Consider the following 19,987-nt stretch of genomic DNA (forward strand, 5'->3'; position numbering starts at 1 on the left):
TTTTTCAATTATTATTTTATAAATTCGAAAACTGATTCAGTATAATTTCAAAACATTTAAGCTTATTATTTATTATATCTATTATTTTTCACCTTTCTAAAATTCTAATACTTTAGTATTTCTATACAAATCTAGTTCAATTTATTAAAGTTATAATATTATAACGAATTTCTCAGTCTCTTATTTCTCAAATACTAGCTCACTCTTATATTTCTCCACTTAGATATCGTAACTCCTCAATTCTTTACATTAAATATTTCTCTAGCGATGATTATAGAGATACGACGAGGGGATTGTATACTAGGTATCTATGTAGGGGTATATAAAAAGAAATTCTCTATTAGTTTTAGAAAATCAATTCTCTTATCTCTAATAGAATCACAATATTATTCTTAGATTTTCCATATAGATTTTCATTTTTATATATTTAGATAATATATTTATTTATTTTTTGTCACGGAATTCACCGTATAGTGTAACCCTACGGTATTAATCCTAGTACTCCTCCGGAGTACTCATTCCCATGATTACTAAAACTATTTCACTCAGTCCATTTGTGTACCCTATATACCTAATTAGGCGACTCCATCGCCTGATCAGGGTATATAAACCAGGTATGATCCTTATGATCACACCTCAAGTGAATCTAGTTTATTATCACTCTATATACCTATCTCCTGATCAAAGTGACCATTAGACATAGCTATTACCTCCGTGATATTTTTATATCTCTTGGTATTTAGTAAGTTTAAGTACTCTTTCTCCTCTCTTCTCTTCACTCCTCCCTTCTCCCTCCCTCTAAATAAGTATTATAACAGTACAATCAGAACCCCAAGCCACATCGCACCACATCCCACCCCATCACATCCTATACAGAACGCGTCATGAATTGAGTAACTATATCTTTCCTCTAGAGTCACTTGACCAGCGCTCATTAACCTGAGATTCATTCAGGCAAAATTCCACCCTAGTCTATTCAAACCCTGTTCAACAATTATTGTAAAAGTATCGATTTCGTATATTCTAACCTATCCCAATGCCTAGCTACACACAGCCCCAGTACTCCTAACCCGTATACTCCCCGCAATTCTCCACAATCAAACCTCAATCATCAGCGCCCCCATCGTCACCTCTTCCCGTCAAACCCCCCACCAATCCTAACATTCTCCTTCCCAAGAGATCATCCTCACTAGCCAAACTGACCATACTCTTCTGTCTCTTGAGTCCTCCTCTTAACCTCGTTCTTCCCCTCTCCCCACTCCCAATTTCTTCTCTCAGAAGTTTTTCCTTTCTCCTTCTCTCGCCATGTCCATTCACATCCCCTGACCCTTTGCCCTTTCCACTGATACTCATCCTCATTTCCAGTCCCATATCTTCATCCCCAGAACTTTCTGTTCTAGTCCTCCTATGGTGTCTCTCATTCCCACTTGCTTTCGCGAGTTCTCTCTGTTCTGATTCGTTGAAAATTTCTTGCATCCACTTTCCACATTGGAAGATATATTTCCAACCTTCTGGAAAGATTCCGACGAATTGTAAGAATCCGTGACTGATACCCGGAATCAGCATAACTTCTGCGGCATCTTCTCCTTGACAGCGTCTTAATCGTCCGGCAAAGATAACAGTATCGTCTACTAATGGATCTCGTTCACCAGTGATAAAGTAAGTTTTAGGAAATTGAGCTAGTAATGAATCAGGTGCTAGAATTGGGGATAGAAGATAATCGGTTGAAAAGTCAGGACGGTTGTGAGGACCTATGTAGAGAATGATCATGGCACGCATCATTTCAGGTGTAAGAATACGATCGTTGAAGTATGATATCATAGATGACATGGCAAGACGAGTGCGTAAAGGTGCTGGATGGTGGGATGTTGAAGGAGTCGATGGTTCAATATTCGCCGGAGTTCTCGTTAGAGACGGAGAAAGGATTGTAGGAGCAGCCGTACTATATTGAGGAGAGGGTAGTGAAATTTTAGATGGCTTTCCAGGAGAAAGTTCTGTGGTTTCTTCTCTGCTAGCAGGTGGCGAGGGCAATTTCGGTGGACTTTCATCCTCATCTTCACTTTGATGAGGTGTTCCTGCTGCCAAAGTATATTGCATACTCTTTCTTTGGATGATCCCCTTATTTGTCTTCCTATATTTCTTCTCTTTAATCAAACTCATCTGTTCATCACTCATCCAATTTCCAATGTTCATGTCCAGCCCAGGATAAATGAGAACTAAGCCATCTGGAATCGGAAGTCTTCCTTGTCCCATGAATTGTCGAGCATCTGTTTTCCCAGATTCAATAATCATCAACGTAGTGCTAGCAGCTAGATTTCCACCAGCGCTATCTCCCGTAATGACAACCTTTGGTACTACATCTCCGGATAATCCTACACAACGTCCTCGACTAGCGATTATTGTACAGTAGACATCGTAACATTCGTTCAGTGCATAAGGATATGGAAACTCTGGAGCTTTCTTATAATCCAAACTCAACACTGGCAATCCAGTCTTCCCTGCCCATGCAAATAACTTGTCGTCGTTTGTTCTTGGATCCATTGCCACAAATCCTCCGCCCGGTATATCCAAAACCACCTTTGTATGATTCTTTAAAGCTGATAGTGGCCCATCAAAGAATAACCATCCATTAACTGGTTCTTTGTAATCACTACTCGATGGTCTCGGTATTCGAATCGCCCTAGGTGGATATCTCATGAACCTTGGTCGTAATAGATTCGACAAAAATCCCAGGTATGGAGTTGTTCCTTTATTCCAGCTAACTCTCAGATGGTCCACGGTCAACATTCCTCTAACTTTTCGTACTTTTTCATCGGCTTGCTCGGCAGCAATCAGATAGTAAAACGTGAATACGACACCAGCCAAATCACGTATCCACTTCCGCCTTATACGCATGGCACTCCAAAACCCCGCATCCAAAGCTGTAGTAACCCATGTTGCTCGAAAGTATGATCTCGTGTATAGGTTTGCCAAAGGCTCCGGACATTCCAGTCCAACAAGTTTTCCCAAGTTTCGCGCGATGTAAAGGTAGAGGAGGGTTATGACAAGAGTTTGCCATGGTGTGAGATATCTTTCGAGTAGACGGGATAGTTTTCTAAGTTTTGGTGGACCATCTCTGTTCCCTCTGTAAATTATGATGTTTAGCTAATGATATAGTAGGAGGGTGGCGCAGGAATGTTACTTGAAAAGGTAGAACGACCAGAAAGAAACCACAGCCAAAACTTGTATCTTACGAAACTTCACAGAAGGTCGCCCTAGAACATGATCTACCAACTTCGTCAGTAATTGAATAAGGGGTGCTGCTGGGAGTATAACATACCTATCATCTTGATTAAAGTTATATGTTGTTGTACAAAAGAGAAAATGCCGAGTAAGAACAAAGAATTGTTAATAACATCGTCTTCAAACCAACATCATAGCTTATTAGCTAGCTAGCTTGTGGAAGATTAAACAGAAGCATATGATCAACTCAAGCAGAAACAAGACCGAGGCTGTTATGATCCCCAGTCGAATGTCTTCAAAGTATAACGACGAACAACGAATTGAAAGTCTGGGAATGTTTAATATTAGAATGAAATCATGGGGATTGTATGGAGAACATCATTGGTTGGCATGTGATTATGCTGGCTGACTCAGCTTGGAGGCACGTGCTGAAGATCAATTACTGTACCTATAAACTCGATTAGCTCGGGATCTACTTAACCACATCTGGCCTAGTTTCAGAGCCTCACCCCACAAAATAAAATAAAAGAAATAATTTGTTATTAATCGATAATCAATATTTTACTCTAAAATCAGGAATAACATTATAAATTAAGAATAGATATAGTGTTGGTTCAATAATGAGATCAGGAATACGGGAGACGTGGTTCCCACTATCATTAGTAGGCCCCTAAATGTCTGTATTGTATTCTGTTTAAAGAGCTAGCTAATGAGGGGAAATAGTAGGCTTTATATAGGTACTACTGAAAGAGCTAGTCTCTTTTGCATTCGCCTAAATACCTTTGATACAGTAGCCATTGTATTGAAGTCATTCTTTTAAAGTGAATTCCCTTGTTCACACACTCGGAACTCTCTTTTATGGCTTCAAATACAATGGCTGAAAAGAAATTCGTAAAATCATAAAAATCCTCCATCTGCTGGCTAAAGTCCCTGATCTTTTATTAGTAGAATTAATCCCTTCCTTTAATCCCGTTTTACCTACTTCATTGCCTTGATATCGATCTTATTCGTATTGATCAGATCAGCAAGAGCTTGATATGGCTTTCCTTTCATTATCGCATCAACCGGATTAGTCGGATTATCAATCCAGATTATTTCAACAATCTCCCTCCGCTCGTAGGATTAACGTAGTGCCATAATATCGATTATTAATCTCTTATAAAGATTGAAAGAAGCAGGAGGATAAAGAGAAGTACTAATTATATTTTTATAGAAAGAAGTTTTGAATTTTTATTGTAAAGGATTGGTGTTGTTAGTTGTTGTATCAATAAATCCTCCTATACCGATAAATTGATTGAATGGAATAGGTTTCTTATTAGCATTAGGTTTCTTGCTAGCTTGCTTAAAGCTAATACTAGCACTTACCCGGAATATTATAATACTGACAACGAGAAATAAAAGAAATAAAAATAAGAAGATATTTTGTGACGATCCTGTCATATTAGTGGATCGGCTAGGTCCTCACGTGATCCACAATCCTGTATATTACCACTTCCTTTCGAAAAGCTCTTTTAGCTCTTCATCTTAGTATTCTAAATGATACAATCATTACATTATATTAAGATTATATAAATTTTTTAAGCTTTTGATTACTCCTACAAAACTTCCTATCGCTAGCCCATTTGCTGAATACTTATTGTCTTTTACGCCCGCTCCTTTGATATGATTATTCGTACAATCTTCAATCAAGACCTTTTTTTAGCTTTATTTTTACGAATCTTATCCATTAACGAGCTAATACTTCACTATTATATCATTTAGAGTCTCCTTACTTTATTAACAATAAATCCAAAGATCCTGAATCTAATATATAAACTACAGAAACTAATTGATTCGAAACATCAATATATTTATATAATCGATATTATAATTGTTGATATCACCATAGGGATAGTGAAGTAATATAGTACTAATGATTTATACTGTTGTAATATTGCTCGAGGTTCTAAAAGCTAAAGGCTACAAACATATATGCTATAGTGCAAGGGCGCTAGCGCATGCACTAGCGCGGTCAGTCACATAATCCCTATCCTAATACTAGCAACTCTTTAAAATTATCGTATCATGTCTTTTCTAATTAATATCCCTTTCTCAGTATAACCATTTATACTACTAATCTTTTCAATTCATTTTGTAACCTTAATCTTTATAATGTTATTATTGATCAAGTCCTTTAGGGCTTGATACGGTTTAGATTTAGTTATCGTATCTGTTGGGTTAGATTCTCCATTAATCTACTTGATCTCTATAATTTCTTGTTTCTTGTATACTTCTCGAATCACTATTATATCGATTATTAATCTCTTTTCGATAATTGTATTAAGTTTTGTGAGATAGTCATATAATGATCTCGAGTTGATATATATAATTAATAATATCTTGCGATTTGGAAAGATCTTATCAAATATACCTTTAATTGCTGTACTAATATCAAAGCCCAAAACCATATTATAAAGCTCTAATACTAGTACACTCCTAGTAATTCTTTTACACTTGATTAATAATTAATAAATAATATTAGTTCTATTGAATTTATTTATTAGAATAATAATATATCCAATCTGGGAGGACAAATCTTTATTGTTAGCAAAGGATACATCTGTAAATACAACCAATTTGAAAGAGTCCATATCAAATAAAACAAATTATAGTTTTTTTTTTGAATTGTTAATCTACTATTGAATACGTTTATTGAAAGTATTAGTATTTTCTTTTTTTGGATTGACTATTTGTACCACATATAATAAGTCAAAGGCTATCTCTGGTTGATATATAATTACTATATATACTCCTCGAGTGTATTATACAATATACTGATCTTTTGCTATCACCAACTTTCTAAACTTATCACGTGTGTTTTGTATGTTAGATGGTTCTGAATTGACTAAACAAAGGTTTTTGTATTGTTTCTTCTGGTTGAGATAAATTGTACCATCATCCCACTGAATAATCAAATTACTATTAAACTTGAATGGTGTATCTGGTATAAGTGTTTCATACTCTTTTGCTATAAATTTAGCGTTTCTGAATTCAGTTTGCTTACGATCTGCAAATATTTTATTAATTATGATAAGTATATTATTTGTTTATAATCCAATAATACCGAATACTGTATTGTCTTTAGTTGTATACAATAAACATGGATTGTAGGTCGATTGTATCATCTTGAGAGTATTGGTATAATGCTTGTAGTAGATACTAAACCAATGATTGCCTATTTCCGGGATATTATATAATGATTATACAACTTGTAGGATAAAGCTTTCTGGAACATTCATTTTCAATAATAATCGAGCATAAAACTTCCGAACTAAGTTCGATATCGATTGTGTATATACTTGTATAATATTGCGAATACTTATGATTACCTTATTCTTGAATAGCATCACTATCACTACCAGCATAATATATTGACTAACACATTATATTATTGGTAATTGTGTTAAAATAGTACCTTTTCCTTAATCTTTCCATACTTATATAACCAATCGAAACTTGGGAAATGCTTTATCAATTCCTTCATTCTTAATCTCATCAACAAAACGAGAATTAAAAATCCTTATACTTACGAAAATATCCGCAATCTTTATAAGTTGGAAAATACTGTTTTCTATAAATCCATCGATCTCCTTTTGTTTTGATTCTATAAAAATTATCGATAATGAAATATTAATAGATACTATATAATATTCAATATACTATATATTATTAGATTTGTTTTCTTTTAATAAAAAAATCAACAAATCCAGTAAGTGTTTTGTAGATTCGATATTTTTTCCTTTTACGAAAAGTATTGATTATACTAGAATTACTACTTGAGGGATCCATTGTTGCTGAGATTAGGGATTTCTGGATATATCCAAAAGAATCTCTTCTGGATTTCTACTCCTAATAGTAACTAATAAGGGAATAGATATAACTTTACCAGATTTTGGCAAAATTGTTCTGTTTACACTAGATACAGCAAGTTGCTCTTGCTGCATTAATCCAGTTTGTATAGGTAGTATTTGTGCTGATTCGGTAAATAATTGGGATTGATCCTGAGGCCGATCCTATATATCCTTTATATAAGGTTTAACCTAAGTAATACGGAATTCCGTTGGTTTGCTTAGTAATTGTATTATATATATCTTATCTTTTATACCCAATAAATAATATAATCCCATCCATCCTTTATATTCTCTCCATACCCAAACCTTCAAATTGATAGATAAATTATATAAAGCTATTATAAATAGTCTATTTCGCTAACTCAAAGCATTAGATACTTATTGTATCGCTTATAGTTTATAAATCTCATTTATTGCTTTCTTGATCACTAATTATCGCTATAAAACTATAAATACGAGTGGGTCAGATTCAGATATCCGTAGATATATTCCAAAGATTAGAAGTATTGGAATTAATCCATTTGATCCTGTAGTATTGTTTATTGCTTTTATAGTTATTTATAGTATCATCTCTTTTGTAATAAAGCTACCAAGTTTATTGAAGATAATAGCATATACTTTCTTGATAACTGTATAGTAATATTCAATTATACTAATTGATTAATGTGCCTTAATTGGTATACTCTTTGTTCTTGTTAATATAATCACAGTATATTAAACGAATTCCTTGCTTACAAAGTTTTTTTCAGTATCATATATAATAAAATCTGATGAACCGATGTAAATATCCATCCAGCATTTTCGAAGCATATCGAAAGTGTATTTTGCAGTAATGTTATCCAGTCATTATATAGTTTGGAATTATATATCTTTATTAATGATATATAGAATAAGGTAAATATCAATATACATAATATCAATTATTATTGAATAATTAAAGTCAATATTATCTTATAAATTGAATTTAAATCGACCCAATGATTTTCTATACTTTTAATAATATTGATAGAACTTATTGAGTTTATCAATCTCGGCTTTTAAGATATCATTATAGCCAGCTTGCTATAGTACTCGTAAAAGTCTATATGCCAATAGATGATCAAAACGATAGTATAGGCGTTATAGTTTTATATCGGTAAGATAACACTCACTATTCTCGATGGTTTGTTATATAAATTGCTGTATATTTATTTGCTATAATAGAACTGTATACTTATTACATCGAATACAAGGATAACTTTCTCCTATTCTTACAATGATAATATCGATAATATTATTGTAATATATATCGAGACAATCTATATCATTAAATAACAGTAGAAATAGTATTTCCGTATCCATAATATAAAATTCAACAATTCCTAAGGGTAGATAGAGTTTGACTAATCCGAAAGATTTAGCTCTTCCAATCCCGAATACTATGTTTACAATTCCTGCTCTGCTTTTGTTTAAGATAATATCCTCGATAGTTGTCTTGTATACTATATATTGATTGAATCCTACTATAGATTATTCCGCTGCAACTGTATCAACAATAATGCTCTTGAATTCTTTGGAGTTATATTCATTTATAAATATGATTTCCTTTTGAGTTTAGTATATTAAAATATAAATAAGTATTTTATTAGCCAATCTTATTGTAATCTTTTTATTATTGATAAATCTGTTTTGAATAACAAAGCTTGAATATAGTTTTTGTTTTGATAAATCTTGAAGTTTATATTGAGCGAAGTAAGCTTCGATCTTTTTATTAGTATTAATATCAGATTCCTTAATATTATTTTAATTAGAATCTTTGTATTCAACAAGAAACTACTCAAAACCTTTATCAAAGTTATTACTAGTATTCTTAAACCGTTTCTTGTATTTGTATTATGATTTATCGCGCTTTTTCTTATTATATCTAATTGATCAATAATTATCCTTTTTGTAAACAAAACATTTCTTTTTAATTCGTGATTTGAATGATTGTTAACCATTTTATCCAAATCCTTTATTCTGATTGTATCCTCTTTTATGTTAATATTTCCGGTTGGTATAGAATATTATATTTCGTTTGGATAAGCCAGCTCTTATATCATAATAGCTAAATGAAGTTTTTCAAGGAGACTTGGTATATTATCAGCTAAGCAAAAACAAACTAGAGAGTATACTAATATTGATATATATACATTGACGATCTTTTAATGAAATAAATCCTCTATTCTAATTATATCACTGAATTCTTTATATAAGTAATATAATCTTGTTATTATTTGTTGTAAATAGTGAGTGATTGATTTCTTATTATTTTCTAATTGTACTATTATATTCTTTAATATAACAACTTCCTATTGCTATATAATATTCCTCTTGTATTCAGGGCCTTTGAATATATCTATAAACAATTTGCAAATCTTTTATATTAATATCAGTATAATTTCTAAATTCGTATAATAGAAATCAAATACTATATCGATAAGTATAGCAGGGAATACTCTTGGGAATAGATTATTAGGTAAATCAATACATTAGCAATTGTTAAGGAATATATTGAATTTGTATATGAAATTGTTATCTTATCCATTATATTTGTTATCCTTGTTATAAAGTTTTATAAGATTTCTGAGAAGTTAATTAATATTTATAACTTTTAATAATGAATTTAGAAAGATCTCTGGAATACTATAATTATATCCTGGATCACCTCCTCTTTCTCTTCCTATACCGCTTTTATCTCTACTACTACCATTCCATCATAATCACTTTATAGGAAATCGTTTCTTTTGTTTTTATTACCTCCTTCTTCTCCTCCTTTACTCAAACCACCATCACTACCAGATAGATCACTAGATGATTGACCACCTCTTTCTTGTAATAATAGAGATGATTATAATAATGGAGGATCGAGTTATCGAAAAGGTATTTCGGATCAAAACTATCTATACTGAATTGACCACAAAGGTAATGGTTTTTTTTGATTATAGAATAAATATACGAATGAGTTGGGTTTACTATTTTCTTATAGAAAACTAATATTAAATTAAGGAACAGATTTATAATAATAGAATACTTATAGTTTTGATAATACTTTTTATCTAATATCAATACCCTTTCCTTTATTACTTAAAAAGCTGAATTCTGAAATTGTTGTAATTTGAAATAGAATACTTAATAACTGCAATAGCCTATATTAATTGAAACCTGATGATTCGAGCTGACCGCTCATTTGAGATACCTCGGGTTCTTTTAGTAATATATATATAGAAGCTCGAATATCTTTTTCATTTATTCTCTTCTGTATGCTTTTCGATCGAAATATAAATCCCTTATCTACAAATACATCCACAATCTCTTTATCTGACCATTCTTTATATAATAATCGAATTACATTAACTAAAACATTATAAACAGATCATATCATATAGATCTTATACTTTGCAACAAATACACTACACAAATACAATTCGTATCTCAACTTATATAAAAGATATATATCGATTACTTGAAAATATTCCGAATTGAAATATTCAAATTCGCAAAAGTAGTCTAATTATAGTTTGCTATTATAATACTTTGATTATTGATATTTATAAAGTTTATATTTACAAAAATTCCTGATCTCTTTTATACCTATTTTCTTTATAAGATTAATAGAATTATCCTGTCATTGCTCAATCTGTCACGAGAGAATTAGCCTATATAAACCCAATTAGCTTAATGCTATCGGTGATATCACTTTTAGCGTGATAGTTATGAGCCCGGTTGGCACTCATACTGCGCCCTCATTATTCATATACGTCTTTTGATCACTCTGATTCATATATACTCTCTCCTATTCATCTTTACAAACTCGTCATGTCTAAATCCAATTCCTCAGAAGTCACCAGACTCGTTACCCGTGGACACTGGTCAAGATGGTTCCTGAATCTACAACACCTCTGTATATCGAAAGGTATCTGGAAGGACGTCAAACCATCTGATTCCAAGACCATTCCGATCACTCCGATCAGTTCCGGAGAATCCTCGGAAGATGGAAAAACTCTTCACCAGTTGATCCCCACCGACGAAGAAGACTGGCTCACCAAGGACCCACCTGAGCTCATTACGATCGTCGATCTCATGAGAAAATACGATTTGAACAACAATGCAAAGTACCTCGCTGATCTCGATGCTTATGAACAATCTCAACAGAAGGACTCAGAAGGAGACACTAAGATGACTCCATCACAATCCTCTAAAGAGCCAATGCTTAAGCCTGTGAGGCCTAAAGCAAGTACCTTTCAAGATATCTCAGCAGAACACTCCGCACTTCAAGGAGAGTACCGCTACCAGAGGGACAAGTACAATATCATGCATAAATCGTATCAGGATGTCTACGAATGGATTACGGAAACAGTGGACTCATCCCACCTTATGGAACTTACTCTTGACAACAGTGATGGAAAAGCTTTACCACTCAAAACGATCATTCAGAAGCTACAGGATAAGCTCGCACCTACCATCACAACAGCAAAATCTGCTATTGCTCAAGAATATCGAAACGTTCTTCAGCAAGCAACCGTAGGTCGAACTGATCCGATCAAGTGGCATAACGAATGGACTAAAGCTTATACTACCGCAAAATCATATCATGTCGAAGTAGAGGATGACTTAGCAATCATCAACTTCCTACAGGCTGTGGGAGCACGTATGCTCCCCACTTGGGCAAGCACCATGCTCATTCAGATCGAGACCAACAATCAACTTGGAATTCCCAATTACTCTTTGAAGCAATTCGGAGATATCTTTGGTGGCTTAGTCTATCAGGACTCTCTAGCACCCAAGGGCAAGGGTATATTCTCGACAATCAACTCTGAACCTAAGCATAACCCTGGTAATCCGCAAGGAAAGCAAGGCAATGCTCGGAGAGGAGGCCCCAAAAAGGCAACTGGTCGATATGAATGCCCTTGTAAGTCGGAATCTGATTGGAAGAATGGAAAGACGGGTGGTAGTCACTATCCCAAGACATGCTGGTTAGTTGAGTTCGCACTCACTGGAAAATGCGACTCCCGGAATTCAATCTCATTGACAGAGAAGGAATGCAATGACATACGAGGAAGGATCAAGGAAGATCGATGGTCGAATATACGCAAAGCCTGGGAGCAGAAGGGATGGATCAACTCAAGAGGTAGTACCTCTCAATCATATGATTCAATAGACCCTGGATCGAGAACAGTAGCCTGTCTCATCCAAGGTTCTACGAGTCATGGGATTTATACTACTACTTCTGATCCACTCCATCAACTCTCTGACAGTACTATACTTGACAGCGGTGGCGCCATGCACCTCGTTAACAATATCGATCTTCTTGACGGACATGAATATACACCTTCACCAGCATCAGATTACGTTGAGGCAGGAACAACAAAAATTCAGGTCGTCGGACGAGGCACTCGCACGATCAAGAATATCCTCCAAAGACCTCAAGGTTCAAAAGGTGATCTGGTTCTCTCAAATGTCGCATATATTCCTGGATTTCACGTCAATATCGTCTCGGAAACAAAGCTCTTAGGTGCAGGAATATGGTTTTTAGGGATGGACTCTACATTACGGAAGGGCAATCTTGAGAACAGTCATATTGTCGCTCATTGTACTCGTAAAGATAACCTCTTGTTCCTAGAATACAAACCACTTTCCTCCTGCTTGATCAACCTAAGCACGATACCTGTGAATCCAAACCTTCTGATGTGTCCCACGATCAATACCAACGTCAAACGACCATTTCGCCGATCGAGGGACCCACCTAAACCTCGAGAGGATTCCGCAGAACTCTGGCATGAACGATCAGGACATTTGGGTAAAGAAGCGCTCGAACATCTCGTCTTCTCAGCAAGGAACGTGAAGATAAAAGGACTCTCTAGGATTGAATGTATTGATTGCTCACGCACACATGCTAAGCAAATAATATCACGAGCTCCTAGTGAATCCCGATCACCACGTCCTTTCTACAAAATTCAATGGGATTTATTCGACTTTCCACGCGCATATACCGGAGCATCCTGGCTCCTGGTAATCAAGGACATGTTTAGTGGAAAGATCTTTAGCTTTCCATTATACCAAAAGACTCATTTTGAAGTGTTCGACACAATCCAGAACTTCCTTGCTTGGGTACTCAGAAAGTACAGTCTTTCAGTAGTCTGTATCAAGCAGGATAACGACACTTCAGTCATTGGTATTATGGGAAACACCGTATTCGAAAATTGGATCAAAACCGAAGGTATTGAACTTGAGTTATCTCCACCAAATACGCACGAATCAAATGGAGGATCGGAACGAGCAGGACAAGAGATAATCACCAAACAGATCAAGATGCGGATCTCCGCAGGCATACCTGATCTTTTATGGGTTGAAGCAGTGCAAGCTGCTACCTACCTATATAACATTAGTCCTCTTAAAGCTCGATCGTTCAAATCCCCAAATGAGGTGCTGGATACTTGGTTTCATGAATACCTACGATCATCTGCCCCAGCGGTCGCGGATCACTTAACTGTCGATCTCCGCCCAAACTGGAGTAGAATATATCGATACGGGTGTAGGGCATACCCTCTGGATAAGGAAAGAGAACTAGGTATAAACAAGAGAATTTACAAAACTAACCCTAGAGCAAATATTGGATATCTCGTCGGATACGTACCAGGTTCTCCAATCTACCGTATCTGGATACCCAAGCTCAAGCGGGTCATCGTCACTCGAAACGTTACTTTCTTTGAGGAAAGAACATACAAAATGGATCAAACAGATAAAACCATCGATATACACACGGATCAAGAGCTACAGCAATTTGCACTAGCTCTCGATATTCAGCAAACAATCGATATCGATAGTACTATTGTTGATCAAGGTGACGATGTGATGACTTCGACACACACTACTACTGGTTCTGTTGACACCACCATGCGCACTTCAGATACACCTCAAGACGAGCAGGACTCGGGGGTGTCTCTGGGGGGTGGGAGCTCACACATGAATACCGAAAGTAGTAGTACGCACAAGGTTCTGCACTCTGAAGAGGCCCTAGAGGCAGAAGACCGAATTCAAGAACGAACCACCACTGATCAGGCACAGGAGTCTACAAGTTCTACTCCGACATCACCGAGCAACCGTAGTAATCAACCAGAAAGTATGGATTATGAGCACACTGGTAGTGCTACCCAAGTCATACGCGGGGAGTACGAGAGCGATCCAGACACTCATCCTACTGATACTATGGACGCCTACGTCGTAGAGGAAGTAACATCACCGGAAAGATTACCTCCTCCGACACGCACAATCGATCAATTCAAGGAAGATCAACTTTCATTTCTTCCTGATCGAGAACCCAAAAGACAAAGGATCATGAGGATCGAAATTCCTCGCCCAACTCTCAATCCATCTGAGTATCAATCCTTTGATTTTGATGATACAACTCCTGATATCAACACATCTACGGATCACCACCATCAAACTCGACAACAAAAGAGACTGCAAAACAATCCGTCAACAAGCGACCACACGCTTATAGGCACTCTTATTGCGAACTTGTCGCTCGAAGGTGATTCCCGTATCGAAGATTTCCATTCAACATTTTGGCCTAGCCACCCAAATATGGATATACAGGGGGAAGAACACTCATTTGTTACCGTACACAGCGTGATCGCCTCCGCCGTACGAACAAAACCTAGCCCTCCTAAAGCACCTGAAAATGGAACCTTAGAGGAGCTACCCAACTTGCATCTATCAGGATTGCCCAAACCACCTCAGCGTTACCACCAACTCAAGGATCACTTCTTGGGGAAATGGTTTAAACGCGAGTGTGAGATTGAGATCAACAATCTGAAGGATCGCAAAACATGGCATGAAATCAATGCACAAGACGCACCAATTGCCCCTATACCATTGCAATGGGTATTCACATACAAATGCAATGAACAGGGATTCTTAACGCGATGTCGAGCTAGGCTGGTTGTTCGTGGTGATCTTCAAGCTAAAGACACGATCGAATCAACCTACGCCGCGACACTCGCCGGAAGATCATTTAGGATCGTAATGGCGCTGATAGCAAAATACGATCTGGAAACAAAGCAATTTGATGTCGTCAATGCATTTGTCAATGCTCATAGGGATCCATCAGGTGTACCTGTAGTTTGCTACTTACCGGATGGATTCAAGGAACCAAATAAGTGCGTAGTTCTTGATCGCGCACTATATGGTCTCCGAGATTCCCCTGCATTATGGTTCAAGGACTTTAGCAAGACACTAAAGAATCTAGGTCTAAACCAATGCAAGGAAGAACCCTGTCTTTTCACAAACCCAGATCAGACTGTTTTGGTACTATTCTTTGTGGACGATATACAGATCGTGTATCATCGCAAGCATGTATCAACAGCTGATGGTATCATCTCTGGTATCAAGGCGGCCTATGAATTGAGAGATCTAGGCGATACAGAGTGGTTTTTGGGTATCCGGATCATTCGCGATCGGAAAATGGGAAAACTTTGGTTAGCACATGATACCTACATTGAGAAGATTGCAAAGAAGTTTAATCTCAATAATGGCAACGCATGCACACCGTTACCAATCATGGAATTCGTGAAATATGATGGAACTGCTACTATCACATTCATACGAATCTATCAAGAAAAGGTAGGATCAGTGCTATATACCGCAATCACAGTTAGAGCAGATGTCGCATTCGCAGCATCGCAACTCAGTCACTTTCTAACTAACCCATCTCCGGATCACATGAAAGCAGTTGATCACTGTATTCGGTATCTCTGGAACACGAGATACTACTCAATTGGATACTGTCGAGAACAGATCCCACAGCTTTTGTCATTTTCAGACGCCTCATTCGCCGACGACAAGGAATCACGAAGATCATCTCAAGGTTTCGTGATCTCATTGTTCGGTGGACCAGTAGTATGGAAAGCTTCAAGACAAGATACCATCACTACTTCCACCACCGAAGCCGAATTACTTGGTGTCGAGCGCACATCAAAAGAGACACTAGCTACCCTTCGATTTCTCAAAGAGATCAATCTTGTAGTCAAGCAACCAGTCACGATCTTCTGCGACAACCAGCAAACGATCAGATTAGTAGTAGGTGAGAACGAAAGGATCACTACTAAGCTGAGACACGTCGATATACAGAACATGTGGCTACGTCAGGAATATTCAAAAGGGAGTTTCCATCTCACATATTTGCCCACAGCAGAGATGACAGCAGATGGATTAACTAAGAACTTATCACGACAAAAGTTCAATCACTTTATATCCCTCCTAAACCTACAAGACGTGAGCACCAGGATCAACAAGATCAAACGACATATTTTCCTTCAAGAGCACGCTTCTTTGTAGCGAATTCAATCTCGAGCTGCATCAATTCAAGCTTCCGCTTCTTCTCAGCAAGCTCGTCACCAGAGTCAACCACGTCCCCTTCACCAACAACATTATACTCATCATCGAGATCACTATCAAATTCAACCCTCCTTTCTTTACCCTTCGAAGCAGCGCGAGCAGGCTGTGACCAAGTCTTAGGACTCGCCGCAGGAACTCTCGTATCAACCTTCCAACGCTTTACCGCAGGAGATTGAGGAGCAGGAGAGGATCTCCGTTTCCTAGTCGGAGAGGGAGGTAATGATCTCGTGGCGGGGGAAGGACGAACGGATGATCGCGACGATCGAGCAGGGGGAGGAGACATAACCTGTGTTGGTGATGAGAGAGAGTCAAGATCGATGAACTCGCTATCCTCTTTAGTCATCGCCAACATAACCGTCATCGCAATACGGGCCGATTTCTGGTTCGGGACAGTCCTCTAAAGAGTATGTCAGCAGATCACAACGAGATAAAAAAGATCAGAACATACCTTTCCAGGAAGTACCACGAACTCAGGATCGCAAAGCTCCAACAGTCGAACACCCAAAGGTCTCAAATACACCGGGAGAGGTGTACAAGTGTGCGTGGTGCACTTCCAGCACCGAAGAGAAGACGCATTTCTCCGCTTGAAACACTTGCCATGTTCCTCATGACGACCAGAGAGAAGAGAACGAACACACTCCGTACAGGGAACAGCGTTTTGCGCACCCTTATTCCTAAGATCACGCTTTGGGCCCTTCCGCTTGCGCTCATCACGAGCTTTGCGAGTAGGTGTCCGGCTCTTACTTGACCTAGGAGCGGGGGTGGGATCGGTGGAAGAAGAGGAAGGTGACTCCAATAAGGAACTCTCGCCGTCGGAAGGAAGGTCAGGAAGATGATATTCCTCCTCGCTATCGACAAAAGGATTACCACGATCCGCGGGAGTTATCACTGTACGACCTTTGTTTGCATCAGCCCGGCGATCTCGAACAGCTTCAACCTTCTTCAGAAAGCTATCATCGAGATCTTGGTGATGTTCACCAAAGGATGGTCTTGTCCGTGAAAACTGTTTGTTGGAGGGCGATCGAACCTCAGCTGCAGGCAATAACTGACCAGGAGAACGCTGAGCATTAGATCCACCAGATTGAATGTCACCCTTCGGTGAGGTATGCGGGGAGGCGGTTGTATATCGATCAACAAGATCAATAGAGGCCGGGGACTCTCTGACAGGAGAAGGCATGATGAAAGAACGTATTGGAATTATCGAATATGAATCTAAGGAAGGGGAACTGTCTCCCTCTTATAATCATATCGATCCACTAAGTTCTCTCAAAATCCATCGAATTCCACTCAATTCCATCTCCGCCACAGAGCGTCGTATGCGCGGATCGATCGAATCAATTGATACAAACACTCAACCGCATAACAATCAAAATGACTCAAGCCTCCTGATATGCAACAATCCGAAGGATTAATTCCCTCACTTGAATATCGTCACTTTCTCACAGGCTTTCCTGATCAACGATACAACTCACTCTTTTCTTTTCTTGAAAAAATCATACGCTTTATACGCCTCACGCTCCTTTATCTGATGAATAAGCCTGCCCGGCAGGTAAAATCACAGCAACTACCCGAATAAGGCGCTCACCAACGCTTACGCCGCTCACGGCCAGAAAAAATTTTCCTTTGTTTGCTATGCAGATCCCTCAGTGTAACCATCAAAGCACCGAGCGATCTGGGGGGTGTGTCACGGAATTCACCGTATAGTGTAACCCTACGGTATTAATCCTAGTACTCCTCCGGAGTACTCATTCCCATGATTACTAAAACTATTTCACTCAGTTCATTTGTGTACCCTATATACCTAATTAGGCGACTCCATCGCCTGATCAGGGTATATAAAGCAGGTATGATCCTTATGATCACACCTCAAGTCAATCTAGTTTATTATCACTCTATATACCTATCTCCTGATCAAAGTGACCATTAGACATAGCTATTACCTCCGTGATACAATCATTATATTAAAATCATTAGTTATAATAACTAATGATATAATCGATTCAGCTATACTTCCAATATTATCGTTGTATTTAGACTTGTACTCCACAGAATCGTTTTTGTAAGATCCTGCTATGTTGATGGATAGCAGGTAGATAATGAGATGAGATGCTTAAATATAATTTTGCTAAAATCCGGCAAAATTATACTTATTCGTTAAAAGATAGTGCTTAGCTCGAGCTAGTAGCTATTGATTCGTATTCTTCAATATATATTACCTTAAAGAATAAAATGTAAACTAAGGTTGATTGTAAGAATTATTACCATATTACCGACTAAACTTGGTTTGTCAATATTAAACCACATTGAATTAATACTGAATATAAGAACTACCGCCACATTGCTGACAGTCCTTATTCATATAAAGGCAGGTATCAAATTATGTTGTTTTAATACAAAAGCTTATATCTCTTCAAAGAAATATTAATCTTAGTTACAAACCACATTACATTTAAAATTAAGATACCAGACTTTTGATCTATAATATCACTAATCAGTATTAATATCACTATAGAGATGATGAAGTAATATAGTATTAATGATTTACACTATTATAATATTGCTCGAGGTTCTAAAAGCTAAAGGCTACAAACGTATATGCTATAGTGCGGGGGCGCTAGCGCATGCGCTAGCGCGGTCAGTCACATGATCCCTATCCCAACAATAATGAAGTAGCTTATTCAATTAATTTATTAAACCAATCTGTGTTCCATTAATACTTCCATTACTCTATTGACATTACTAATAAGAAATACATTTCAAGCAAATCTTCTCTCTTTTGCTTATTTTATCTTTTAATAACTCTCAAAACCTCCTTCTATTGATTTCGAAGCCTTTTTCACAAAAGCAATGAAACTGTAAAACACATACTTCCACAAAACAATCGATAACACTACGAATTATATTATAGGTAATATTGAAATTAGTATTGGAATTATAAATCAGATATTAATGGTAATAAAGAATATAGATTATAATATAATTGGATTAGAGAACCATATTTAGAATACTATTAGTACACTCAAGGGCAAGCTTTTCAGAAGGGGGGGTAATATAACGATCCTATCATATTAATAGATCGACTAAATCCTCATATAATCCACAATCCTATATATTACCACTTCCTTCCAAAGAGCTCTTCTAGCTCTTCACCTTAGTATTCTAAAATGATGCAATCGTCACATATTTCGAATAAGTAAGTTAAGTAATTTATGATATTACTAATTAGTATTGGTTCAATAATGAAATCAGGAATACAGGAGATGTGATTTTTATTATCATTAGTAGGCCCCTAAATATCTGTATTATATTCTGTCTAAAAAGCTAGCTAATAAGGGGAAATAGTAGGCTTTATATAGGCATTACTGAAAGAGCTAGTCTCCTTCGTATTCGCCTAAATACCTTTGATACAGTAGCCATTGTATTGAAGTCATTCTTTTGAAGTGAATTCCCTTGTTCAC

General features: G+C 36.9%; 1 protein-coding gene across 1 annotated transcript; it reads right to left on the minus strand.

Annotated features, from left to right (window-relative positions):
* Positions 1-1,104: 1,104 nt before the first annotated feature.
* Positions 1,105-3,326, minus strand: EAF02_006145 (uncharacterized protein; the record flags this gene model as incomplete). The annotated part of the gene is made up of 3 exons (XM_038902193.1): positions 1,105-3,124; positions 3,182-3,266; positions 3,320-3,326. 3 exons carry the CDS (start codon positions 3,324-3,326, stop codon positions 1,105-1,107), a joined length of 2,112 nt encoding a protein of 703 aa, XP_038758410.1.
* Between the last annotated feature and the right edge of the window lie 16,661 nt (positions 3,327-19,987).

Source organism: Botrytis sinoallii (genome assembly GCF_014898435.1).
Source record: "Botrytis sinoallii strain Bc 23 chromosome Unknown BSIN_009, whole genome shotgun sequence".
Classification (NCBI taxonomy): domain Eukaryota; kingdom Fungi; phylum Ascomycota; class Leotiomycetes; order Helotiales; family Sclerotiniaceae; genus Botrytis; species Botrytis sinoallii.